The sequence below is a fragment of the Phalacrocorax aristotelis genome, chromosome 12 (genome assembly GCF_949628215.1).
Source record: "Phalacrocorax aristotelis chromosome 12, bGulAri2.1, whole genome shotgun sequence".
Lineage (NCBI taxonomy): Eukaryota > Metazoa > Chordata > Aves > Suliformes > Phalacrocoracidae > Phalacrocorax > Phalacrocorax aristotelis.
This window is the reverse complement of record NC_134287.1, coordinates 20,972,048-20,998,487: the sequence shown is the minus strand read 5'-3', so window position 1 is coordinate 20,998,487 and position 26,440 is coordinate 20,972,048. Positions and strand designations below refer to the sequence as shown.

The window sequence follows — 26,440 nt, the reverse complement described above, 5'->3', positions numbered from 1 at the left end:
AATTGTTTACAAATTTAATGGCTTGAAAATCTCCACTTTCCAGTACAAAGATTCTTTTTTTAAAAAAAAAGAAAAACACCAAAATTTCAGCGTAATAGCCCTGCTAATACAGCTATAGTTTTTTTTTAAAATATTTACAGAACTGTAATGAAAAAATAAAACTTAAGCACATGAAAATTTAAGCAGAAAATAGCTTACAATTAAACTGCCAGCAAAGCAATATGGTTTCCTGACTGCTCTACTGATTAACATTAAAAGGGGGATAAATACTGTTACAAAATAATTCTTTTTTAGATTTGCACTTTTGCACTAACACCTCAAGACTTAAGAGCCACTACACATAAACAAATCTATTAAAACAGATATCTACATTGCATCTGCAACCAGTTAGGAAATATAAGAAATATATTTTGATATCATAAATCAGTGATTGCTTTACAAAAATCTAAGCTTAAAATTGAATACAAATCAATTCCATTAAAAAACCTGCAATTTCGATTGCTGAATTGATTTAAAAACTGGTTCTGTGACCATTAAGACTATTTTCTTGTTCTTGCACTTGTTCTTGTGCTTGATCTTGTCGTCCTGTCCGACCCTCCAGCAGTCCGAGTAGCCCTCACACCCTCTTCGCCAAGTTCTTCTTTACTTTTGTTTCTTCTTCCTTTTCGTAGCGATCTGTTCTCATTATTCTCTATTTGTACACAAAAAAATTAACTGTAAATTTGTATCGTAAATCAAACATTTTATACAAAATTTAATCTTCAGTTACATTGTTTTTAAAAGAAATGTCCCTAATGACTACGTTCCAAAGATTACATCTATGAATTCAACAAACCAGTTACAAACCCCATACTTCTGCACATCCAATATCCTTTAAGATAGATCCCCGAGGACTTACAGCTATTTCTGAAAGTAGGTTAACATTAATGAGAGCACCAAAACCAATTAGCTACCATTTTAGCTAAAATTCCTTCTACTGATATGTAAAACTAAAACATACCCACCACCGAAGAAAAATCCTGCAAAAATTAATATACAGCAACTGTTTTATGACCCAGACAAAGCTGGAAAGACAGGCTTTAACTGTAAAGACAAGACTGGACACCTACAGAAATACCTAGGTAGCACAGAAAAGTTACGCTGTTCCAAGAGATAAGCATCAACCCAAGCACCAGGCAGAGAAAGCATCACTAAAAGTCCACGTGGGGAAAGATGACCTCCCCGGAAGAGAAAATCCAGGCAGGCAGTAAAGCATCAGAAGGGGTCAGTCATTCAGCAAGTACCTACAGCTGTATCAGGAAGCAGGAACTAGCAAGCACGCAGGGGAAACAAAAGAAAACTCAATAAACAAAGACAGATGCATGGCAAAATAGACGTACGTGTAATGTGAGGATAAACACACGCAACAGAAAAGGGAAAGAGCCTGAGGGAAATGAAACAAAGGCCATGGTCAAATTGCAATAAGGTTTTTAACACAGTTTGGCTGGAAATTCCTCAATACGTAGGCTCTAAAGATTTGTTGTTATTTCCATTTGCACACATTTATTCGATAATATTTTTCTAATTGCATCGTGGTGGTTTTTAAGTTACATCGCATCAAGCTGCAAATTCCAGGGAATATTTTAGATGTCTGCAGCAAGAGCTCAATTGGCTTGGGGAAAATGCAACCGTACCGGAGGCAATGGGAGATGCATAGAACTTTTGCTGTCTCTTTAGCTCAAATGCACCGTCAAGCCCTTTTAGCACCAACTGCAAAAAACCAGCTGATGACTAGTAAAGGTCTTCCAAAACTTAGAGATATAAAAGCAGGAGCTTAGACGGTATTTAGGAGAAAACAAGATGAACAGGGTGCTGAGACCAAGTGACTATCATGTTCTGTCATTACTACCTCCTTCTGCATGTATGTTAGTTGCTGTATTTACTCTAAACTACAATTTATTTGTTACAATTTATTGTTATGGATTGAGCGAGAATGTATTACAGAAGAGCATGAAGACCTGTGAATACCCCAACAGAGGGAGAATACATGTCATAGCCCATAAAACTGATCCCTTCTACTTACGAAAAACACCTTGTTTATGTAAGACAACATAGACCCTATTTACTTAAGTCTTCTTGCTATATTGAAGAGCTCTTACCTCTGCTAGAGCATGGCAGCCCACAGTAATACTAGAATATTGTACCCATTATTGTTATACCTGTAAACAACGTAGCTATACTCAGAAAATAGAAAGCAAATTCTTGCCTCACCTGATTTTAATTTTTTCGATGTTAAGTCATCTGCTGGCAACTGACATTTTCTTCTGCGTGAAGTGGAAGATGCCCGTTGCAAAGTGTTAACCTCTTTTCCTTTTCCAGACCGATCATTTTTTTCCGAACCAGCGGATGTCAAACACACATTTTGAGTTTCCGAAGCGTTACCATTTTCTGGCAAGTCGCCGTTTTTACGGAGAGTAGAAGTAGCTGCCTTTGATGTGAATTCTACCTTTTTCCTTTTACTCCTCAGTTGTCTTGTTTTTTCCTGGGATGAATTATTTTCTAGAGATGTATCTTCATTGTCTTTAAGAATCCTCTTCTGACGTCTATCTTTAGGCAAGCCAGGTTTTTCCCTGATTAAAGTGGAATTAGTTTCTTCAGATTTGGAAGACATTGTTTTCTTTCTGCCCACTCTTGACGGATTTTCTTTTGCAGATGGAGCCACTTCCAAAAGTATACTCTGTTCTTCTTCAGGAGTTACATTCTTACCGTCTTCTGGCAAACCTTGAAGTGAGGTGGAACTAACAGCCAGTGAAGTGATCATTTGCCTCGAGTTCCCTTTTGAAAGATCAACCTTTTCTTGGGAAGTAGATTTCTCCAAAATCAGCTGTTTTGCTTCCCCATAATTATTCTTTCTACCACTTTCTTTTGATAAGTCCTGTTTTCCCTGAATAGAACTTGCGCCTTCTAACAAGATGTCAATTTCTTTCCTTCTGCCTTTTCTCAGTTGATTTTCTTTTATAGATGAATCAGAAGTTTCTGATGGAACGTTTTGACCTTCTTTCAGAGCTTCTTCTGTACCATTATCTGCTGACAAACCGCGTTTTCCTCTAAGAGAAATGTAATTAGTTGCTTGTGATGCCAAAGCAGTTTCTTTCCTTCTGCCCCTTCCTAATGGCTTCTGTTTTGCAGAGGACACTGTTTCCAAAGGCATATTTTGTTCTTCGTTAGTACTCTCCTCTTTATCATCAGTTTCTGACAAGCCACATTTTCTCTGAGGAGAAGATGAACTTTTTGCCTCTGCTGCTAGATCAATCTTTTTCCTGTTGTCCCTTGCTGATGCATTTGCTTTTGCCTGCAAACTTTTATTTCCCAAAGCTGGGTTTTGATCTTCTCTCACAGTCATCTTTTTATCATCACCTTCCAGCAACCCACGTCTTCTTCTGATAGAAAGAGATCTAGATGTTTGTGATGCTGCAGCAACCTCTCGTCTTCTCCCTCGTCTCAGTGGGTTGTCTTCTGTCGAAGAGGGAGTAGCTTCCACAGCTGAATCTTGCTCTTTTACAAAAGCCTCATCTTTACTATGATCTGCAATTAATGTTTGTTTTTCCATAAAGGCAGAACAAGCTATCTGTGGCACGGAATCAGCTTCCTTTCTTCTGCTCTTCCTTACCTGTGAAGAAGGATTTTCTGAAGTCTTATGTTGACCATCTTTGTAAACCATTCCTTTGTCATCCCCAGGTAAACTCCTTTTTCCTCCAACCACTTTGGAACTGCCTTCTTCAAGTTCAAAATTAACTTTTCTGCCTCTACCTCTTCTATATGCCATGCCACTTTTTTGTTCTTGATTCTCCTGCAGGATTTCAGTTTGCTTTGGTTTAAGTACTCCCTGTCCCTTTCTTGTCCGCGTTTGATGGCTATGAGCAAGACCATCAGTGTTTGCAGCAAGTATTGATGTGCCAGCTGGGTCGCTCTGGTCCTTCATGGCACAAACAGAGCTCAAAGAAGATTTGTCTGTTTCTGACTTAAATTTGGAGGTAGGTAGTTCTAGGTTGCTTACATCTTCAGCAAATTCATCAGCCTTTTTCTCCAAGGAGTCATTTTTGCCTCTCCTGTTTCTAGTTCTGGTTGTTTCTCGTACTGCACTTCTATTTGCTTCTAAGTTCAGAGCAGCAACTGGCATTTTGTTTGTCTCTCCAGAAGGTGACTCTGCCTTTGATCTTTGAGATGCCTCTGTTTTATTTTCCTGAGCATTTTCTGTTTCATATCCCTGAGATACTTTAATCTCTTTTTTGATGCGTGACCGTGTTTCAGTACCAGTTTCAGCTGAAATTTCCTTGGTTTTCTGAACGTTTTGTGTATTTTCAAGTGCCATCCCACAGATGTCTGCTTTTACTTCAGCTGAGTGCTTTCTAGCACTTCTTAAAGACTTAACTCTTTTCTCTGTTACCTTTATTTCAAGTTTACATCCATTTTCAGATTCTTCTGCTGTGACAGTCTCGGTATCTTTGTCAAAAGTCTGTTCATCTCTTTGTATCAGCTTTTCTGGTGGGTCTTTGCGAAGCTTCCTGGTTGTCCCATGAAGGTCCTCTGAAGAAGCTTGTTTAAATCGGTCATTTCTAGCTCTTCTTCCTCTTTTAGGTGGAACCAGTGGTTCTATGTTTTCTACTTGTTTTACTCCTCTAGACCGCTTCCCAGGTGACAGAAGCATTTCTTCACTGTCTTCTACACCACCTTCATTAGATTTGTTTTGAGGTCTTTTTAAACCTGTTTGCAGTTGACAACTTTCATTCTGAATGCTACCAGATACACTTACTGTCTTTATGGTTGGATCATCTTCAGTTTCTAATATGTCATTGATGCCATACTCCTGCAAAGTCTGTTTCATATTTGCAAGTCCTTTTTGCAGCACTGAAGAATCTTTGTGACAAAACTCAAGATTCTCGCTTGGATGTTTTAACTCTTTCGGTTCTTTCCTTTTACTTCTCCCTGGTCTTTGAGTAGCTTCATGTGTTTCCACAAATGAAACACTTTCAACTTTTTCCTGATCAGGGTGCTTTGAAACAATTTCTTCTTGTATGCAGCGGTTTGTTCTCTTTCCTCTTACTTCGTTTTTAGCTACTGAAGTTGAAGTACTGGTCTCTCCCACCTCCTCTTGGGTGCTCTTTTTCCCCTGACCTTGCAATTCTTTTAAATTCAAATCCTTTTCACACTGTTTTGCTGCAGCAGGTTGTACTGCCTTGCGTTGCCTGCCCCTTCTTAGTCTCTGGGTAGACTGGTCTTCATTAGTTGATTCCTTCTGTTGAGAATCTTCACCTTCTGAAATACTTGCTTTGTCTTCTAACATGTTTTTTTTTTTCCACCCCATTCAAAGTTTTTACATAGGAAAGAGCACAGACAAAAGTTACACACTGCTGCGCCTGATCAAAGTATCTGTGAGTTTCCATTTTCCTAATAGAGTCATCTTGCTCAAACAAATCACACTTAATACTCCTAATTTAAAAATACATACATACACACATACATATTTTAACCAACTCCTACATTAATGGCCAGGCTTTAACCAACTCCTAGATTAATGGACAGGCTCCAAAGATGTTGACAACATTCATAGATTTAAGATATGTTGTTCAAAGTCTTCGCAAAGGAAGATAATTTTAAGTGGAGACCTTAACATCAGGCTTTTTACACTGCTGCGTTTGGAGATGCCAGTAGTTCCACACCAACAAACTGCCACACTGTTACTTCTGCTCCAGTAGAAGTCCAGCACCTGGTGCTCATTAGGGATGACTGCACAAATTCCATGCACTATGCATGCTTCACACTGTATATTTTTGAATTGTTAAAACCTATGTTAAAACTTCATAATCATAGAATCATTAATGTTGGAAAAGGCCTCTAGGATCATCAAGTTCAACTGTGAACCCAACACTACCATGTCTCCTAAACCATGCCCTGAAGTGTCACATCTGCATGTTTTTTGTCCCCCCCAGGGACGGTGAGTCCCCCACCTCTCTAGGCAGCCTGTGCCAGGGCCTGACCACTCTTGCAGGGAAGACATTATTCCCAATAACCAATATAAACCTCCCCTGATGCAGCATGAAGACATTTCCTCTCATCCTATCACTTGTCACCTGGGAGAAGAGACCAACCCCCCCCTCACTCCAGCCCCTCTCAGGCAGCTGCAGAGTGCGATATGGTCTCCCCTCAGCCTCCCCTTCTGCAGGCTAAACCCTGCCAGCTCCCTCAGCTGCTCCCCAGCACACTTGTTCTCTAGCAAGTCTTACCTCATATATTCATTATTCCTGTAATTAAAGCAAAAATATCTGTACTTACCGTATTTATGACTGGAATTAGTACAAGGAGGTGCAGTACCTTCTTGCTTAGAATCCATATCATTTACTGATCTGACCTAAGAGAACAAACAATAATCAATAAACGCATGTCTGACAGGACAAGAAATAATGGAGCCAACCAATACAAAAATATTGTATAGTAATAGCTGAAAAAACTCTTGTCAAATACTTTTATCTAAAAATGAAATCAACTTAGTTTTCTAACTGCATACACATATTTGATATTAGCACACAAATACATCAAACTTAATACTTGCCATCTGAGCTACTGTAGCAGGTTTTAAAGCGAGAGATTACAGACATTGCATAAAGTTAAAAAAAAGTGTGAATTAAATTGGCTGGAAAGTGTCTAAATGAGTGCTCGAAAGGAATTTGGGGTATTGAATCCAAATCATTTCAGTATTTTGTAGTGTTTTATTGTAGTTCTACACTGATGAGCGTTAAACCCAGTGATACTCGACATTTTTAACTATGGATCTGGGAATGAACATAAAAATCGATACTAATAAAATTCACAAATGACAAGAGTGATGAAGCTGTGAATTACAAGGTCAGAATGGTAACCCAGGGCAACCTGGGTAATTACTTAGACAGGGTTCCTTCAAAGAAAATACATATTAACACAAGCAAATGTAGAGTGATAAAGCTATCTCTCTAAAATAGGCAGCCATTCAGAAGCAATGAATGAAAGACTATGGGGCACAGTGAGCAATCAGCTGGTCACACAGTAACATGCTCTGTCAAATGCTCGTCACTTTTGGATGTTCAAGGAGAGTCTAAAATTTCATCTGTAGGGTATGAAGCAGCTGTAAAAAACAAAACACCCAAGCATACAACTTGCTTATGAAAAGGAAGGCTGAGAAAGGATTATGGTTTGTAAGCAATTTAAAGGGTGCTTTAAACTTAACAGGAACAAATGAGCAGAAGAAAAAATAAATGCTCAGATTCAAATTTGTAATAAGTTATATCTTCTGGCAGGGGGGGCATTCGCCTGGACAAAGCTACCAAGGAAAAACGATTGCTATCTTTACAGTTTTCAAATCAACATGAGGTGCTTCTCTAGTAGGTATCTTTTCCTCTGGAAGTTACGGCATGGTATATTTGAAGTGCTGTAACATACAAGATGTCATCCTAGGACCCCCAAGAATTCATTTCAACCACAGGCTTCAAAGTCTACATACATTCCTTCCTAAAGCTAAAAAAAAAAAAAAAAAAAGAAAAAAAAGAAAAAAAAAAGGAATTTACCTTAATTTCCTCTGGTATATCAAACATTTCCGCAACTCCAACATAGTCCACTTCAAGATCAGAGCACTTCTGCATGGGTTCTGCCATAAGCCTCTGCAGACCTGCAAAATCATCAACTGGTTGATACTTCTCTCTTGGAGTCTTCATTAATCTACTAATACCAAACACATCTTCTATGGGTTCAACTTTTTCCTTTGGTGTCTTGAAAATACGACTGACACCAAACATGTCTTCTACTGGTTCATATTTCAGCTTTGGAGTTCTCTTGATTGAAGTAACACTTGCCACATCTTTTACTGCTTCCCTTTTTTGTTCTGGAGTCTTCATTGATCTTTTAAAGGCAGTTTCATCTGTAATTGGTTCCAACTCTTGCTGTGGGGTCCTCAAGAGCTGCTTGATGCCCGACAAGGCCTCTACAGGCTCCGACTTCTGCTTCGGGGTCCTCAAGAGCTGCTTGATGCCCGACAAGGCCTCTACAGGCTCCGACTTCTGCTTCGGGGTCCTCAAGAGCTGCTTGATGCCCGACAAGGCCTCTACAGGCTCCGACTTCTGCTTCGGGGTCCTCAAGAGCTGCTTGATGCCCGACAAGGCCTCTACAGGCTCCGACTTCTGCTTCGGGGTCTTCATGAGCTGCTTGATGCCCGACAAGGCCTCTACAGGCTCCGACTTCTGCTTCGGGGTCTTCATGAGCTGCTTGATGCCCGACAAGGCCTCTACAGGCTCCGACTTCTGCTTCGGGGTCTTCATGAGCTGCTTGATGCCCGACAAGGCCTCTACAGGCTCCGACTTCTGCTTCGGGGTCTTCATGAGCTGCTTGATGCCCGACAAGGCCTCTACTGGTTCTGACCTTTGCTTCGGGGTCCTGAAGAGTTGCTTGATGCCCGACAAGGCCTCTACAGGCTCCGACTTCTGCTCCGGGGTCCTCAAGAGCTGCTTGATGCCCGACAAGGCCTCTACAGGCTCCGACTTCTGCTTCGGGGTCCTCAAGAGCTGCTTGATGCCCGACAAGGCCTCTACAGGCTCCGACTTCTGCTTCGGGGTCCTCAAGAGCTGCTTGATGCCCGACAAGGCCTCTACAGGCTCCGACTTCTGCTTCGGGGTCCTCAAGAGCTGCTTGATGCCCGACAAGGCCTCTACAGGCTCCGACTTCTGCTTCGGGGTCCTCAAGAGCTGCTTGATGCCCGACAAGGCCTCTACAGGCTCCGACTTCTGCTTCGGGGTCCTCAAGAGCTGCTTGATGCCCGACAAGGCCTCTACTGGTTCTGACCTTTGCTCCGGGGTCCTCATGAGCTGCTTGATGCCTGATACAACTTCAGCTGGCTCCAACTTCTGCTTTGGAGTCCTCCTTTTACTTCCTGATTTCACTCGAGATGCTTGTGTTTCCAGAATTATTGACAAACTATCCACACTGCTTTCTTCCAGCATAGCTTTTCTTTTTTCAGGAGTTTTTGTGGAAATTGCATCAAACGTAGACTTTAGAGACCCCTTCTCTCTCAGGAGATGAGAAATGCCTGGACTATCTTGTTTCTGTTCTGAAGTATCTGAACTATTTAATGGTGACACCATCATCTCTCCTGAAATAAGTAATAAATTTATGTAATTTGGAGAAATAATTAAGCAGAAAGTCCAAGCATTCTAATTGCTGTATAACTAAGTAAAATGGATTCAAACAGCCAGAGCCTTCTACAAGCCAAAATCCAAAAATGTGCATCAACAATTGATCTGGTAATTAGCTTCTACAAGGCCCAGCATACATTAAAAAAAATTACTATAAAAAACGTAATTTTTTTCTTATTTAATCTGTAATAAAAATTGTTTTCTGTTGTCCCTAAAATTTCTAATGGTGCAAGTTTTGTACTGCAATTTCCGTTGAGTTTTGAAGCAATACCAGACATAAATCAAACTGTCACATTAAAGAACATACATTTGACCTTTCCAACACCAGGGAAGAAAAAAATGACAAGAGATTTTTATAAACTTTTTATGAAGGAATCATTGAATATTTTAAGTTGGAAGGGACCCATAAGGATCATCCAGTCCAACTCCCTGCTCTTCACAGGACTACCTAAGACTAAACCATATGACTAAGAGCATTGTCCAGACGCTCCTTGAACTCCAACAGACTTGGTGCTGTGACCATTTCCCTGGGGAACCTGTTCCAGGGGACTGACCACCCTTCTCAGTGAAGAACTTTTTCCTATTGTCCAAACTGGACTCTCCCTGACATAGCTCCATTTCCTCATGTCCTATCACTGATCACCAGAGAGAGATCAGCACCTCTCCCACCACTGCCTGCCTTGAGGAAGGTGTAGACTGCGATGAGGCCACCCTTCAATGATGAGGTCACTGCTCAGCCTTCTCTTCTCCAGGTTGAACAGAACAAGTGACCTCAGCCACTCTTCTTAAGCCTCACCCTTGAGGACTTTCACCACCTTGATCACCCTCCTCCAGACACACTCTAATAGTCTGATGTCCTTCTTGTCTTGAGGCACCCCAAACTGCATACACTACTCGAGGTCAGGCCATACCAGTGCGGTGCAGAGGGGGACAATCACCTGCCTTGACCACCTAGTGCAGCTGTGCTTGTTGTACCCCAGGACACTGTTGGCCCTTCTGGTTGCCATGGCACACTACTGACTCACTTGCCATCAACCCAAACCCCCAGATCTCTTTCCATGGGGCTTCTGTCCAGCCCCTTGTCCCCCCAGTTTGTATGCATAACCACGATTACCCCATCCCAGGTGGAGAATCCAGTACTTGCTCTTCTTAAATGTCATGTTTGGTGATTGCCCAGCTCTCTTGACTATCTAGATATCTCTGAAAAGCCATTCTATCCTCGAGGGAGTCCAGCTCCTCCTAGTTCAGTATCCTCACCAAACTTACTTAACGTACATTCAATTCCCATGTCCAGATCATTTATGAAAACGTTAAAGAGCACTGGCCCTAAATACAGCCCTCAGGGACCCCACTGGTGACTGGTTGCCAGCCTGATGAAAGCCCATTTAGTCTAACCCTTCGAGCCTGACCCATCAGCCCATTGTTCACCCAACATATTACAGCCTTGTCTGGCTGTGCGCTTGACAGTTTACCCAGGATACTGTGAGAGACAGTATCAAAAGCTTTGCTAGAATCCAAAACCGCCGCATCTACTGATTTCTCTTGGTCAACTAGATGGGTAACATTGTCATAAAAGGAAATGGAGTTGGTAAAGCAGGACTTCCCCCTCGTGAACCCGTGCTGGCTGTGACTAATGACTGCGTTGTCTCTGAAGTGTTTTTCAGTACATCCCAGAATAACCTCCATAATTTTACCAGGCACTGAAGCGAGACTGGCAGGCCTGTAATTACCAGGGTCTTTCTCCTTACCTATCTTGAAAACTGGGATATTGGCCAGCTTCCAGACTGAGACCTCTCCAGACTCCCAAGACCATTAAAAAAAATAACTGAGAGAGGTCCCACAATAACATCAGCCAGCTACACTCAGTTTGCATGTGGCTTGTACTTGGAAAGACACTTTTCACAAATATTCATTATGGTCCCTGCAAAGGCACTGACTTTTGGAGTTCTTGGAGTTTTTTTGCATCCTGCTCATTATGCTTAGCACAAAAGGATAATCAAGAGGAAAAGCTTGGGAAAAGTGAAAGGAATTTCTCTGGCTGTTCATTTTCCTTCATTATTTCCTAGCGCAGTAAGCATGAGCACTAAAACAAGCATAACCACGCTGTTGCTCAACAGAAACAACCATAAACTCTCCCACTTGTAAAGAACTGAAACAAAGGAAAAGTTATGGAAAAAAAGTCTGATCAGAACATTTCACAGAAGGTTTTACAGGAAGTTGTATTTTCTTCCAGAAACACAATTTAGACCAAATTTATAATGCCAGAAATGCTATTTCCAGAATAATACACTCAAAACTAAACCTTGAATATTGAAAGGCTAGCCTCTCTCTGGTCCCTGGGAAAATAGAGGAGGGGGTCCTCTTGAAACACACTGCTGGGCACAGGAAGAACAGGGCAATTGGGAACAGTCAGCATCAATTTATCTGGGGAAAATCATACCTGACCAATCCAATTATCTTCTATGATAAAAAGAACAGGTTTGGGGATGAAAAGAGAGCAGTGGCTATTATTTCATGCAACTTTAACCAGGTTTCCAACACTGCCTCCCACAATATTTTGGTATCCAAACCAAGAACATCACGGGCAAGACAAACAGGCAATTAGCTGAATTAAGAACTGCTTGGATGATCAGGCTCAGAGAGCCGCAGTTAATTAGCCTCTACCTGCAGGCCAGTAACCAGGAAGAGTACTGAAGGCTGGAGGAACAGGATAACTCTAGAATTCCCTTATCCCCTGAACTACAAGTATAATCTCAGCCTTAAAAGTATCTCTTGGTTCATTTTAAAAGCATAACCCTCATCTTCAAACTAGAAATACAGTACACATGTCTACTGGTGTCAGTTTTCAAAATCAAGGATTGTAGGATCTAGCGATAACTTGCCTTGGTAGTTCCCATCTGGTCAAGTCCTAATCAATAGACGTTCAAGTCCTTACAAAGTCCTGGTCCAGCAGCATTAAGAAATAAACTAGTTTTTTCAGTCCATATTCCCTAAATTATGAAAACTAAGGCATTCATGACATACAAAAGGATCAATGTGTACAGAATCTAAGATTAAAGGCTCACTTGCCCACCATAAAGGAAAGACCTAAATAACAGTATAAATAACAGCTGATAATGGATATCTTCATATGGATGAAGATCATTCTATTTCTTCTTTTCAAAGAAGACACTTTTTACTGGACTCCCTTCTGAAGTTACAACAAAGTTTGTTATAACTAAGTCTACCTTCCACAACATCTGAAATAAACCAAAATGAATTTCAACTGTTATTATTATTATTATTAAATATTGGAGGATTTATTCTTGATTTTTCTTGGTGTTTCAGTAGATGCTCAGTTTTGCTACATTCTCAAGAAAACAGAATTCTAATTTCAAGAATTCTGAGGTATACAGGGAAACGACGACTGCTATGCGAGGTTATTAGCAGGAGACACCCAAAGTACCATCTTAATACAAATCATTCTAACCTGACACTTTTTAAAAAATAATTTAAATAGACTTTTTCTGCAAGGTCACACAATAACCTCTCCCTGCCATGAACCTTCGTCACTGATTTTAGATGTATCAACCGACAATTGATTAAGAAAGCTCCATGCTTCAGCACAAGATTCACCTGAAACAATACTTCAACATTTTGGAGTTTCATACCAAATAGAACAAATAGAAAAAAATAACACCTACTAAAAAATTAACTGGAACTACAAAAAAGTCTTTTAATACCTGACAAAAATCAATGGTTCCTTCTATAGGTTACCAGATGCTGCTTCTCAATTCATCAAGTCTGCCTAGGCTGAGACAGCTCGCTCTCTCAAGTAGCGGACACACCACTACCCCTAAATATACCTAAACATTTCCTTTCTCTTCAAATAACAAACATACCAGATTCTTCAGGAGTGCGCAATTCAGAGATTTCTGCCTCAGTACAAGTTGGTGTAAAATCAGCCTTCTGAACAGCGGCCAACTGTAATGTTTTCCCACTCTTCTCTTCTGGCGTTTGAAACATTTCAGTCATTCCTATAAATTATATTCAGAGAAATGAGCATGTGCTTTGACAGATGATCTACACAGCTGGCAGAGTGAGCAACAGACTTTAAAAACTCACCTGTGAAGCTTTCATCCATGTTCATGTTTAGCTTCAAGATAGGATTTTTCACCACTTTAGGGACCTGTCCAGCCGTTCTGACTCTGGTGGAATAAGCTCTACCTACCACTATTGTAGCAGGTGACTCTGCATGGCCTGTACTAAAAGGACCTCTTATTTTGTTTTCTGGAGTCTGCAGAGGGGAAAGAAGGGCGGGGGGTGGGGTGGGGGGGGGGGTGGGAAGGAGAGTTAATAAACAAAGATTCCTTTTATATAAAATCTACATTTCTTATACGCTGATGACAAAGACATCAACACCCGTTTAACATCACACTAAAAGCTCTTAAGTGTCCAGCTTCTGTAGCAAGAGGCCTACAAGCTGTTTTGTGGTTATGCAAATTAAAAAAAAAAAGAAAAATACCTTTGGTGATCCGATTTTCTGCTTTAGGGATCTTTGTTTTCGGACACTTTTTTTAACAGCCTTTGCCTGTGGTCTTGCAACACCTGATTTTACCACTTCTGCCCAAGATTTTGCAACTAGAAAGCAAAAAAAGAAATAACTACTTTAATTCCTAGTTGTATAAATGGAAGTCCACAATTATTTCTTTACGATTCCAATGGATTTGCTGCAGTCAGGCATAGGAAAGTGGTTCTTTAATCATCTGACAACACCTATACTGAAGTGCTCTGTGAAACGCTTTCAGTTGGAAGACCCAGTTTCAGCTGAAGTTTAAGAAGCATCCGAGTACCCAGTATGGCTATTTCCAACAAAACAACCAACAGCAATAAAATGCTTCATACAGTGTCCAATAGACATTAGATCCCAGAACGGAATGCTGACCCAGTTCTATCCTCACCCTTCTTGTCAGGAGGTAGTTTTGCCCAACAGAAATTTGCCCTGAGCCTTTCGGTCTCGTTCATTATTATACCTGAACTTTTCCCTGGTGGGACAGGAGATTTAACAGAAATGCCTTTTAAGTGAAACATATCCAGCTTTTCTTTCACCGCCTTCCCAAGGAATTCCAGTCAGGAAATAATTTATTTATACTGCTTGCAGCACTTAGATCTACACAGATGTCCAATAATTTTTCTTATATCACCTTCTCCTTATAACATACTCTGAAAATTCCCAAAGCAAGGTTACCTTTATCACAGCATCATTCTGTACACAGCAGAGGAATCAGGGAACTAGTTACAACTGTGTAATAGATGAAGCTGTAAGTTGGCAGGACATCTGCCTTGATTACTTCAGAAATAGGCTATGAGAAGACAGGGATCATATAGAAGAAACTATTTTTTTTTTTTAAGTAGAGCTAAAAAGGGGAATGCTTCTCCTGAAGGATAGTATTATTTTCTCATCAGAATTGCTGTGCAAGGTGCGATAAGTCTGTAAATAAAAAGAGCTTTCAAAAGCTGTTACTGCTGGGGTGTTCAGGGTACGTAGAATATGCCAAGCACGCAGGAAATCATATGAAAAAGCACTAGAAACACAAAGTTTTACTTTGGACACAAAGTAGACATCCCAAATTTTTAAGAACTGGTGCTCTTTTCGTACTACAGAAGAAACTGACGCACCGATATTAACAGCCACTTGCACATTACAGAGAGGTGGTGAAAAACGGTATGTCATTAGTATGTGAAGTATTCCGGTGCTATTAAGATGAATGGAACAACCAAAGCCACTGAAAAAACACACCACCCACACTTACTTCGCTAAAAGACTAATACCACTTTCAGCTGTATTAGCCAGGAAGTATTGTGAAGGCCTGCAATTTTATCTCACCATGTAACAATGATGATGAGACCATCATTGGGACATTGCACGTAGCATGCTGTTCAAAATTTTAAAGTGACACTAGAAAAGTGGAGACAGTAAAAAGCAAAAAAATTCCTGGGTGAATGGCGGTGTTGGTGGCAAGACTTAAATCAATTTGACTCTTTCAAAGGCAAATTTAATTTATGAAAACAGGTAACAAAAGACACCTTATCTGTAAGTTTCTTCAAAGATAACGGTTTCAAGAACCACAGCTCCCCTACCATAATGTTCCCAATGCTGTCAAAATGTTATCAAACCAGTGTTCAACATTCAAATACTCAACTTCAAAATATTCACATTAACACCCCACTATCATTCTATTTTTTAATTATATCTGTTATATACCACTGTCAACATTTAAGTGCGGTCCAGTCTGTGGGCAAAGGTTGTGAACTGTATATAAAAAAGGCACAAAGAAAAACTGAAGCTAGATTGCTATAAAGTGGACATTTTCAAATCAAAATTGATGTAATGATACAATTTGATTCACTTCAATACTACTTGAACTTGAAGGACTTGAAGGATCACTATTGCAACTAACCTTCCAAAGAGGACCTTAATTCTTCTATTTTTCAACTTCTGAACTTTAACATTTGTACTCTAACTACGGTTTTATATACGCTTTAGTAATTTGCTTTATGAATACGAGAATATAACACTTTGCAATTCCAGGTTTTTCAGCAAGTCCAACACCTATCAGAAGACGTGCCAATCATTTGGTGGCCTCTGCAGAAACAGGCCTACTTCAGTTTCGTACCCGTATTTTAAAGCATTAAAATTAATATTAAAAATTAACTGCTGTAACAAACCTAGTAAGTTGGCACTAGAGGCACCACTTCTTCTTTTTGCATTGATAACTGCCACAGCCCCGCTTCTCCTCTTCATGGGAGTGACCTTCAAGGCAAGTTGTGCACTTCTTGTTAGTTTGTCAGGTTTAGCCGTAAAAGAGGTCTTTTCATCTTGGTTGATGCAAGAAGGTTTAGGTGTTTTCACTTGGGCTCCATTTTTCTCCTTTGTATTAATTTCTTCTGCAACATCATCCTTCTCTTCTGCCACTGGCAATTGTGTTGTGACATGAGAAATGGAGAAACGTCCTTTTGTGTAAGGTGCTAGAGCGCCTGAAGTAAGTTTAGGTGTTGCCTTCCCAGAGGCAGGGGATGAGGCAGCTGGGGACTTCTGGGTTGGCAAATTTTTTGGCGACATCTTTTCTTTCTGCAAATCTTCAGAAAGCTCCTGGGAGGAAAAAAAATCGACAACACAAAAAAACCCCATAAAGATAAAATGTTACTACTGCACATAGCTGAACTATAAATGCTCGTCTACACCGCTGACAAGTAAATACAGCAGTATAAAATATCAGATCATATGAAGAAGTCCTAGATGTTATTCTCTGAAATAAACTTGTAACAAGTTTTAAATTTCAAAACAGTCTCGAGAGACATGTAAATTTAACTGAATAAATTAACTGAATTTATTATTCTACTGTATTCAAAAATTTTGTTCACATCAACTACACTATGCACATTTTAACTAGTTTAAATCAACAGCAAATGTTTTCAAACTTCTGGCGAAACCCCAGCGGCAGTAGCTTGCACAATCTGCCAACAAACTACTGTTCTGTTTTCTGTTATTTATGGTAAACCGGAGCTTGTAGACACCGCTGCCAAGCACAAACGTACAGAAATATACTCCCGCATACTCCTGAGAGCAAGCAATAGCAGGTGATGTGAATAAAAACACACCTTCTGTATAAAAAACTGGTAGATATAAAAAGCTGAGCCCTTTCCTACAATAGATAAGATAAAAAAATGCTGATGAAAATTTGCTGATTTCAAATACCATTTTAATTGGCAATCAAAATTTTCACTTCCCAAGGTTTACCACTAATTTTTATAAGTCTTAGAAATTATAAATTCTATTCACATTAATTGTCTCAGCAACGTGATTAGTCTTTAATGTTTACCTGGACTGAAAAGTGCCTCAATCCCTGAGCCTTTTTCAGAACGGCACGCGGCGAGTTTCCAAATGGTAAGCTCAGTCTCACAGGAATCGCACCCTTTTTAAGGGGTGAGTTGGGAGGCAAACTTTTATCAAAAAGTTCTGGACTTAGATGACCACCAAAAGACACTCTCTTTCTTTTTCCTAAAGGCTGAAGTACCAAATCACCACTTTTCCTCTTCTGAGATATCCTTCTTTTCTTGCCTAAAAACAACAATTGAAAATATTTCTATATATCTAAAAACATTTTAACCAGCATAGAAAAGTGCTTACTTGTGCATTTTAAAGTTGGAAACATAAGAAGGTGACTTGCCTTAAAGAGATTCAATTGAGTAAAGTTCTATACATATTATCGTGTGGTTTTACAGTCAGATATAACTACATGATAAATATTTTAGAACTAATATGTCAGCAGTAAGTTGTGTGTTTTATGTAAGTGGAAAAATCCTCATAAAAATGCTACGAGAATTTCTCAAATACAAAACCAACGAGGCAGAGGATTAAATGTATTTACCCGATTCTCCTCCAGCCAACAGGCCAGAAATATTTGTTTCTGAGACAGTCTCATTGTCTTTCAGTACAGCAGCACTACCAGAAGACCTTCTCTCTGACGACAATCTACGAGGTCTTGTAATACTGGCATCTTCCAAATCTTGTTTCTGATTACACCCCTTCATGGCCAGCTCTTCTGTAGTTCCACTGTCTTTTCTGTCTGTAGTCTTACCGGGATGTTCTTGAACAGCATTTGTCTCCAGTGCTTTTTCAGTTTGCAGTCCTGAGGACCTTGGCCTAACCCTTTTTCTTCCGGAGTCAGACTTCTGACCAGGGGGAGATGCCAAATCTGATGTTGCCTCTTCTGAAGCCAGTGTCTCTGAATGGACACTTTTGTTTGATAATTCTTTACTTTGCCTGTTATTTCTTCTGGGACTCTTGGAATTAGAGACAGGAGTTTCAGAATGTCCCTCTTTTGAGTGAGCAGTGTTTGCCTCATCACAAATTTCTTGCAGCACTACTTCTTTTACAGGCTTTCCCGGTGTATGTTGTTTACTATTTCGTCTTTGTCTTAAGCATTTATTTTCTGCCAAATGCACTTGTTTGAGGCTATCATTTCCACACGCTGAATCTTCCCTTTGAGTTTCCCCTGAAACTTCTGAAAAAAGGTCACATTTCAGTGACGTGTGTCGACTTGTTGGAGTATCAGTATGTACAGGGTTCATTCCACTAGTTGCTTTTGTAGGTGGTAAGAAATGAGACCGAGGACTCTTCCTTCTGGACGTTGGTGTAGACAGAGCATCCTCACCTACTTTAGGAGCATTTATCATGTTATTGGTTTGTGCTAGTTTATCTGCTGCTATTGCAGAGCTGTATATTTTCATTTTATCTGCATAATCCAAGCATTCTATAGAGCATGGCTTCAGTGAAAATGCTGCATTTCCATCACTCTCCTTAGGGGGTTTGGTTGTACCTTCGGTACCTTGAGATTCACCTGCTGTACTTGGTTCCTTATGATCCTGCAAGTGACTTCTTTTACCAATATCTCTTGACATCTCCTTTGAAACAGAAGTTCGAGGACTTCTGGTAAAACTTTTCCTGGTAGCACCTCCTACAGCTGCGATCTGGTTAAGCTCTGAACTGATTACTTCTTGGTTTATTTTTATTTTACGTTCTTCAATGTTTTCACTTTTGCCTATTTCTTTTTCTTTAGTCAGGCTTCCCAGATCATAAACGCAACCCGATGACGAAATTTGAGCACTTGGTTCTAGAACACTCTTACCATCTTCTTTTGCAGCATCTTTAGACGCATTTCCCTCTTGCAGAGCTTTGTTCAGTTTAATCTCATGTTTCAGTTTTTCATAGAGTTTACTAAAGGGAGACATTTCATTTTGCTTTTTACTAGATTGATGTGTTCTGTGTGAAGATTTGGGTGTTTGTAGTTTGACGAGTAAAGCTTTGTAAGTATTTTCCTCTGTACTTTCTTTATTTTCATTGGCATTTTTTTCTTCACACTCAGCATTATCTACAAAGTAAGCAAAGCAAAACCAAAAGTAATACAGATGCAGAGTTACTTAAAAATTGCAGAACTATAAATATGAGTTCCATAAATACAGAGATAAATTGCTTCCTTTCCTCTCCCAAGATGGTCAACCAGGGTCCAGGATACAGTACTGTAAATAAAGCTCTCTTAACAGTAACAATTTCCCTCGTAATAGAAGCATTAGCATCTAAATGTTTAACATGAATTTTAAGTATTAATCTCAAATTTATCCCATATTCAGGTAAGGCACTTGGTATTTCACTCTTTCGTTTTTCTTTGCAATCAATGGCTCATACCCGTCTTTCAGGGCTGCCACAAGACAAATCTACGAGCATAGAATTGAACAACCATTCAGATCGGCTTACCACAATTCAGTCTGGTTTTTGTCCTGCGTTTACACAGGTGCTGTACTGCTTGAACTGTGGCAATGCTTCTTTAGGGTAAAGGCAGACAATAAAGCAGAGCTGCCACTTCCCAGACATAGCAAGTGACTGCACGTGTGCTGGCATTCCACTACAGCCTGTAAGCTGCATCCAAGGAAGCTTGCCGTAGCATGCTTCACTTCGCCTTTTCCACAAGCAAGGGGTATATGCAAGCTAACAGAGCCCACCTGTTAAGAGGTATCTTTTTAAGCCACAGGAAGCTGAGACCTCGTGTATATCTGTACATCTACAAGTCTGTTGCTCAACACTACTTTATGTCAGCATGAACGCCTGCCGAAACATGTTGACTTTTCTTAATTGCGATGGGAAATAATCCATGTAAAGACGAAGGCAGAGACTCTAACACACAAGGAAGAGCCTGTCAATTATGTCTGGGAAAGGGGAAAAGGAGTGGGGGGTGGGGGGAGAGAAACATGGGAAAGAACAGGAAATTACATCTATGAAAGCTTTTACCCAAGTGCAGGCAAGTACATTAGCAGCTGACAAGTTGGTCCCTTAAAGTTGCTAGAGCAATGAAGCACAGAGGGTTGTATCCTCGGGCAGTGCTGGGGAATCTATCACCCATGCTCTGCAAAAGCAGACACGCTCACAACAGCCCTCTGAAATGGAACATTTTGAAACAGCCTGGATTTTTTGCACCGGTCACAAAAATCAAACCTGTCTGTAAATAAAGAGCCTCCACCTAACAAACCTTGTATCTTCCCATGAAGGAGGTGTTACTTAAGACAAGAAGGATGGGAAGGTGAAGTCCAGGCATTTAACCAGTCCGTGGTCTACACCTACCCAGACTTAACAGCTGTAGAAGATTTTTACTGGGTCTACATGAAACAGCTCTTGTAAATCTATTTCAATGAGCAAAATTAACTTTTTCTATATACGTCTAAAATTATACCCATTTCCGTTTCTTATTAGGAAAGAATACACGAGGTAATGCAATATTTGCTCAGAAGGGATTTAGCTGTATTCTAGGTCAGCAGAGAACCACAGGTTAAACTTTAATCGCAAAGGTGAATTTGCCAGTTATACTTGTTTGATGCCACTGAAAAGTAAGACATAATAAGTAACTGTTTCACATATCAGTTTCAACTGACATTTGCACTGCATTTGCAAAGCTGCCGTACTGAACTCCCTTCTTAGCTATAATCGTCACAAACAATTTGCACAAATCACTTAAAGCATTATGTATGTGCATTTTGCACATTCCAGGCTAATTGTTACTGTCCATTTTTCAGGATGCAATTAAACTGATTTCTCCTGGCAGGACGTAGCCTTGGTAAATCCCAGGGTCTAAGTATGATGAGACAGTTCACTGACATAGCGAGGTGTATTGTACTCAGACTGAGAAGTCTTAAAATACAGTTCTTTTGCTCTTTTCAACCTTGGTTTCCGTCTTATGCTAAGGATAAACGCAGTTGAGAGGGCAGAAGAAAATAACCCTGCCTTAAAACAAGTACCAACCTGCAGCATGAAGACTTTTACGTCCTGAAGTTTGTTTGCGTGGTAATTCCACTTCTGCCACCTGCTGAACATGAAGAACCTGTAAATTTGTACAATATTACAGCAGAGCAACAAATATTTTACAGTTTAGCTTTCAACCACTAGATTTATAAAAGTATATGCATTGTTTACCAAACAGGCTTAAGAGTATCCAAATGAAATCCTAGAATATTTCAAAATATTTGAGGCCCTAAATAGCAAGAGTTTGTCTTGTTTTATCATTGAAATCATTAGCTCTAAAAGCAGCTGTAGCATAAGAATATATATAAGCACATTTGAATCTCACCTTCTTACCAGACCTAGTGGAAGATTTTTGTTTAAATAAGACAACTAGGACATTAAAAAAACCCCTTTCAATAGCCACAGTACTCACAAACTAACACTATCCCCTTTAAGGGAGAAAACTTTGCTGAGAACAAAAAAAGAAACTAATGAAAATAAATTATTAAAAGGTAGGCTTAGTTTGATGTTTATAAATTCCAACAATACATTAGTGTGCTAGCAGAGAGAACAGATTACTTTTGAAAAGGAGAATGCTCATTCCCTAGGACGAACTTCCCCAATTAAAGTACAAGGATAACCAATGCCCATGCTCTGCATTTCCTGCATCCCATCCTCTCTTGAAAAAAAGCTAAGGATTAATTTTTAATAGCTTACCTGTATTAGTAACATCATAGATTATTAAGTACCTATTACCAGAAACTGACAAGTCTAAAATTAATAAATTATTAATTTTTTTAAAAAAGTATTTATCTGAAGGAGTTCATTTGTGGTTTCAAACAGAAAGGCAGTCAATGGCTGAAAAATTATTCCTCGTAAGAAAACAGAACAAGAAAATGAAATACCGTATCACTAATGCCAACGTCCTTGTAATAAATAAGACTATGGCCACAACCTTACCTGCAGTGTTTCATCTTTTGGAGATCTAGAACGCTTCTTTCTTGGAGTTGATTGGAGAGGATATTCAAACCTAGAAGAAATAATTTAAAAGACAACCATTTTTTGTCAAGTAGCTGATGACTAAGCTCCCACTATTAAGATATATGACCTAGCAATAGCTGTCCACTCCCAACAATATCCACATATCACTTTTAAAGGCTTTAACTACATCAGAACAACTCTAAATTTTCCCCTAAAAATGACTACCCTTGAAACAAAATCAAAATGATCTCTCTAGACAATTCTATCTTTACTGGTTTAGATTAACATAATATAAAAATGATTTAAAAAGTCTTTTAAGCAATTCTGCCTTCTGAAGGTGGCGTATAAAATATTGTAAAGCAATACGAGATAAACTAGATTAACTTCTGTTTCTGAAGACGGTAAAAGGACATTTTGATTTCCCATTTATCTACAGCCACCTTCTGTATCTTCATCCAGCAAGTAAGAGCCTGTGTCCAGGAAGCTCTCTGCACTGTTTGCTGCAGAATGCATTCTGGAATCGAGGCATTAACAGTTTGTCACTGGCACTTACCTGAAAGAGCGATCGATAATTGTTAACACATCTCCATGCTTCAGAGGTACGGGTTGCTGAAAACAATCACCATTCAGCTGCGTAGGATTTACTGTACTTAAATTAGTCAATATTGCCTAAAAAGAAAACAAACATTTCAGCAGCCTGATGAGATGCAACAATGCAATGCTTATGTCATTAAAATACGGATATCTTACCTCCTTGTTTTCATTCACTTCAATTTTACAATGTTCTTTTGAGACCTGAGGCAACTGGATGCGAATATCACATTCTGTTCTCCTGTGGGTGAAAATACAATTGGAGTTTCAAGACACACAGAAGACAGAAAAATCTGACTGCTGTAGAATTAGGTCGTTCCCCAACTTTTCAGCTAATAATTGTACAGCAGCATGATACTTTCTTAACTTTGGTAACATGAAGAAAACAAACTCCCCAAGCCTTTCAGCTGTGGCAAAAAAAATAACAGGAGTTACACTTCTACAACACCAGAGAATCCATATCAGGAAAAAAAAAAGTCAAATACCAAAAATCTGAAAAAAATATTCACAACAAGCCAAGAGAGGCTTGTCTACCACAGACACGTGGTGGTCTGAGATCACGTGTTTCCTGACTTGCAAGTTGCCAAGACTTGTGGAATATTTTTAGAAAATACCAGCATGTGCTCTCAAGCTCATTCCTCGGCATTCGTTACCAATTGCTTTGAGACGGAATATTAGGTAGATGGAGCTTTGGTCTCACCTGGATAGCCACTTCTGCCTTCTTAAAAGTTGTTAGTAAGTGAAAACTGTGTTTCTACATGTATAGACTTTTTCTTTCTTTCTTTCTTTCAAGCTACTCTCTAATGCTTTTGACACGCTGCAGGACTTCGGCAGCAAACATACCAGCTATCACACCAGAGGTAGCGTTCACAGAAGTGCCCAACACCTCACTGGTGCAGCTGGCAGAAATTAATGCCTGTACCGCTACTGGGCAACTCTGCTGGAGCCAAAGAACAGTATTATTGACACTGGAGTGCTTCCCATAGGCTTTCACTATGGAATCTGATTCCGGACTGAATAATTACAGTTATTTAAGATATCTATCAGTAAAGTGCAAACAGACCTTGTTTAAGTGAAGTACAAACGTTTTAGTTGAAGCCTATTTACGGTAAAATAACATAGTCAAGTCTTCACATGGACTGTTCTGGTATATGAATTCTATCTTTTAATGTAAAATAGCTGGATCAAGTTCAAAACAAACTATGACTCAACTGTATAAGTCAAATCAAGTTCCAAGATTGAAGGAGGGCCTAGAAGTTCTTGTTAATTTTTAATACTAATTCTAGATATTGGCTGATGTATTCCATTACTGAGGCTTTGGAGCACCCAAAAAAAAAAACAAACAACCAAACCCCAAAAATTACAACTGAGAAGAGCACTGATGTGATGAAGATGGTCAAAAACAAGCCACATATCTCGCTTCTCTTCAGTAGCCAAGTATCTGGAAACTACCTCTGGATAAAAGAATACCATTACTTGCTTGCCAGCTGTGTATTACTTTCAATGCCTTCCCCAGATTTCCTTTGGCCAGAAATTAAAAAATAAAAAAATAAAAAAATATTTCTGGCAAGGAAAGGGCAAAAAGCAGTAACAAAAATTAAGATCAGCTTTCTTATCCTACAATTAATCTTAGTCCACTACCACCTACCCTCCCCTGAATATCATTCACAAATCAACAAACATTTATTTTTACAAATAAATATTAAGATGTATAACCTGTAGGAAAAATAGAATGAATATTATTTTGATGTATGCAAGTACTCAACTAATTCTCACCTTCCAAATAAACAAGAACTTGCAGTGAGTGGAAAACTAATTCCATCAGTCCCATTCCGTTTAATCACAATAATATTCCCAAAGAGCGGCATCTTCAAACGTAAGGAATCTTACCTATAAAAGAACGCCAGAATTACCCATCCAAACAGTGCTTTAGATATTTACAAAAGTAAGTCAATGTCATGATCTTGTTTACTTCTGCCCAAGAGACATTTTCCGATGGACAGAAGAACCTCAGTGCCACGGACAGGTGCGTGCCTGTGTAGAGAACGGGGAACTATGTACTCAGATAACCACCGTAATCACACTACATATTTGGAGCAACTAACGCTTACACAGGGTGGCAAGAGCAGTCATCACGTGTTCATGTACACTCAGTTACGCCGCTTTTACATATGCAATAGGTATTTGCTACCGACCCACCAGAGCCTTTGCAAAGATTCAGGGCCAACACATACTGTATTTCATCCTATATGCAACTTAAAACTCTTTCACATAAACAGTCCCTCCTCACTCAAATCTAGATATTATACGTTCTTAGGCTTGAGATTAAAGTAAACAGAGACCAACTGACTATAGTTGTACCCTCCTGAGAAAGGAGAAAACGGTGGCATCGCCACGAAGGAGGTTCAGGATGGTGAAATCAGAGGTACCCGCAGGCAGCGAGCTGAACAGGAGGCTGAAAGTGCAGCGGTTGCTGGCATCTCGTTGCTGGCCAGGGCGCCTGGGCGTCCGCGGTCAGAGAAAGCGCAGCGAACGGCGTTAAACTTGCAAGAAAACCCGAAAAAAACCAACCTAAACCCACAGCGTCTGCACAACCAGATACGCGATTCCTTTCATATATAAATACGAGTGTACCACGTAGTACAAGCGAGCCTAAAATAAGTATACATGAAATGGACTGTCCGGTAGAGTACGTTTGAAAGTGACAAGTTAAAAACAAGGAACCCGATGCAGTTACGCGCGATCCTTCTGGACTCTTTTGCCGAGTTTCGTACGACAAAACACTTGGTGGAAAAAAAACAAAACGAAGCACACCCCCGGCCAAACCTGACAGGACCCTGGAGAAAAGCCCTTACCTGTACGCCACGGGAAGCGGCAGTCTTCAGTGTCCCTCACCTGAAGCTCCCCGTTCACGGCTTCCACCAGCTCCTACAAGCGATAAGCGCCCCGCAAGCTGCAGGAGCCCAGGTTTAGGCCACCGTTGCGAGCCCAGGCTCCCCGTGGCCGCCGCTCCGTCCCGGCCCCGCTGGCAGGAGGGGGCGGCTGCCGAGAAGCCGGCGGACAGCGGCACCGAGGGGAGCAGCTCGGCTCAACTCCGCCGCACCCGCTCTCCGCCGCTCCCGCCTCACTCCCGGGACGGCCCTTCCTCCCCAAGAGGCCGCGCTCGGTCCTTCGCCCGCCCACCGCAGCCCGCGGAGGCTCCTACCGGCGGCCGCTGAGGGGCCAATGTGGCGGCACCGACGCTGTCACACCCCACCCCCCCACCCCCCGGCCCAGGCGCTGACTGAGCCTTCCCGCGCGCGCCTCTCCGCACCGGTCCCTCCCACTCCCCATCCCCGTGGATGTATCCCTGCGCCGCGCCCAAGCAGGGCACCTGCACCCTGCAGACAACCCCGGAACGGCCGCCGCGCTCACCTGCTGACAGCCGCCATGGCCGGGGGGACGTGCTGAGGCCAGCCGACCGGGACAGGCGCCCCTCGGCGGCCGGACTCTTTGAGCCGGATTAGCGGAAGGAGAGAAGAATCACCAAACTCACCCTACGGTTATTTTTCGAAAAGGCGCGCGGCGGCTCACGATTGGTGGAAGGGCCGTCACGTGAACGCGCGGCGCACCCAATGCGGAGGGCGGAGGCGGTTTGATTTCAAATAGCAGCGCAGGCGGTTCCCCGCCTCAGGGCGGCCCCTGCCGCCCCTTCTCTCCCCCCGCGGCGGGAGCGGGCGTCCTCGGTACGGCTGAGGAGAGGGGCTCGGAGGGGGCTCGGCTGGGTCCCTAACGTGCACCTCTCTAGCTACTAATGTTCCTTGAACCGCACGAGAACTCCTTAGGCCAATAAAAAAGGTCCAGAATCAGTGTATATCGCTTC

The 26,440-nt window shown here is 40.9% G+C and overlaps 1 protein-coding gene across 15 annotated transcripts; it reads right to left on the bottom strand.

Annotated features, from left to right (window-relative positions):
• MKI67 (marker of proliferation Ki-67) lies at window positions 1–26,144 on the bottom strand. Of its 15 annotated transcripts, none has more exons than XM_075107727.1 (17): window positions 25,993–26,144; window positions 25,434–25,531; window positions 24,355–24,468; window positions 22,738–22,819; window positions 22,541–22,656; window positions 21,967–22,036; window positions 21,028–21,106; window positions 17,606–19,108; window positions 17,057–17,295; window positions 15,903–16,326; window positions 13,699–13,814; window positions 13,299–13,470; window positions 13,076–13,210; window positions 7,578–9,151; window positions 6,313–6,388; window positions 2,251–5,316; window positions 1–691 (listed from the first exon to the last, which is right to left on the bottom strand). In XM_075107727.1, exons 3-17 carry the CDS (start codon window positions 24,444–24,446, stop codon window positions 540–542), a joined length of 7,896 nt encoding a protein of 2,631 aa, XP_074963828.1. In that variant the 5' UTR covers window positions 24,447–24,468; window positions 25,434–25,531; window positions 25,993–26,144; the 3' UTR covers window positions 1–539. The 15 variants fall into 15 exon arrangements, with proteins under 15 accessions (XP_074963828.1, XP_074963830.1, XP_074963833.1 ...); XM_075107729.1 differs by having other exon boundaries at window positions 25,434–25,506; window positions 25,993–26,122; XM_075107732.1 differs by having other exon boundaries at window positions 21,028–21,091; window positions 25,993–26,087.
• Between the last annotated feature and the right edge of the window lie 296 nt (window positions 26,145–26,440).

Coding starts and splice junctions, on each gene's coding strand:
- MKI67 (XM_075107727.1), bottom strand. CDS start 24,446: ATGCCGCTCTTTGGGAATATTATTGTGATTAAACGGAATGGGACTGAT. Junction 21,107..21,966: donor CAAAAGATGAAACACTGCAG/GTAAGGTTGTGG, acceptor ACAAATTTACAG/GTTCTTCATGTTCAGCAGGT. Junction 17,296..17,605: donor GTTGGCTGGAGGAGAATCGG/GTAAATACATTT, acceptor TGTTGTTTTTAG/GCAAGAAAAGAAGGATATCT.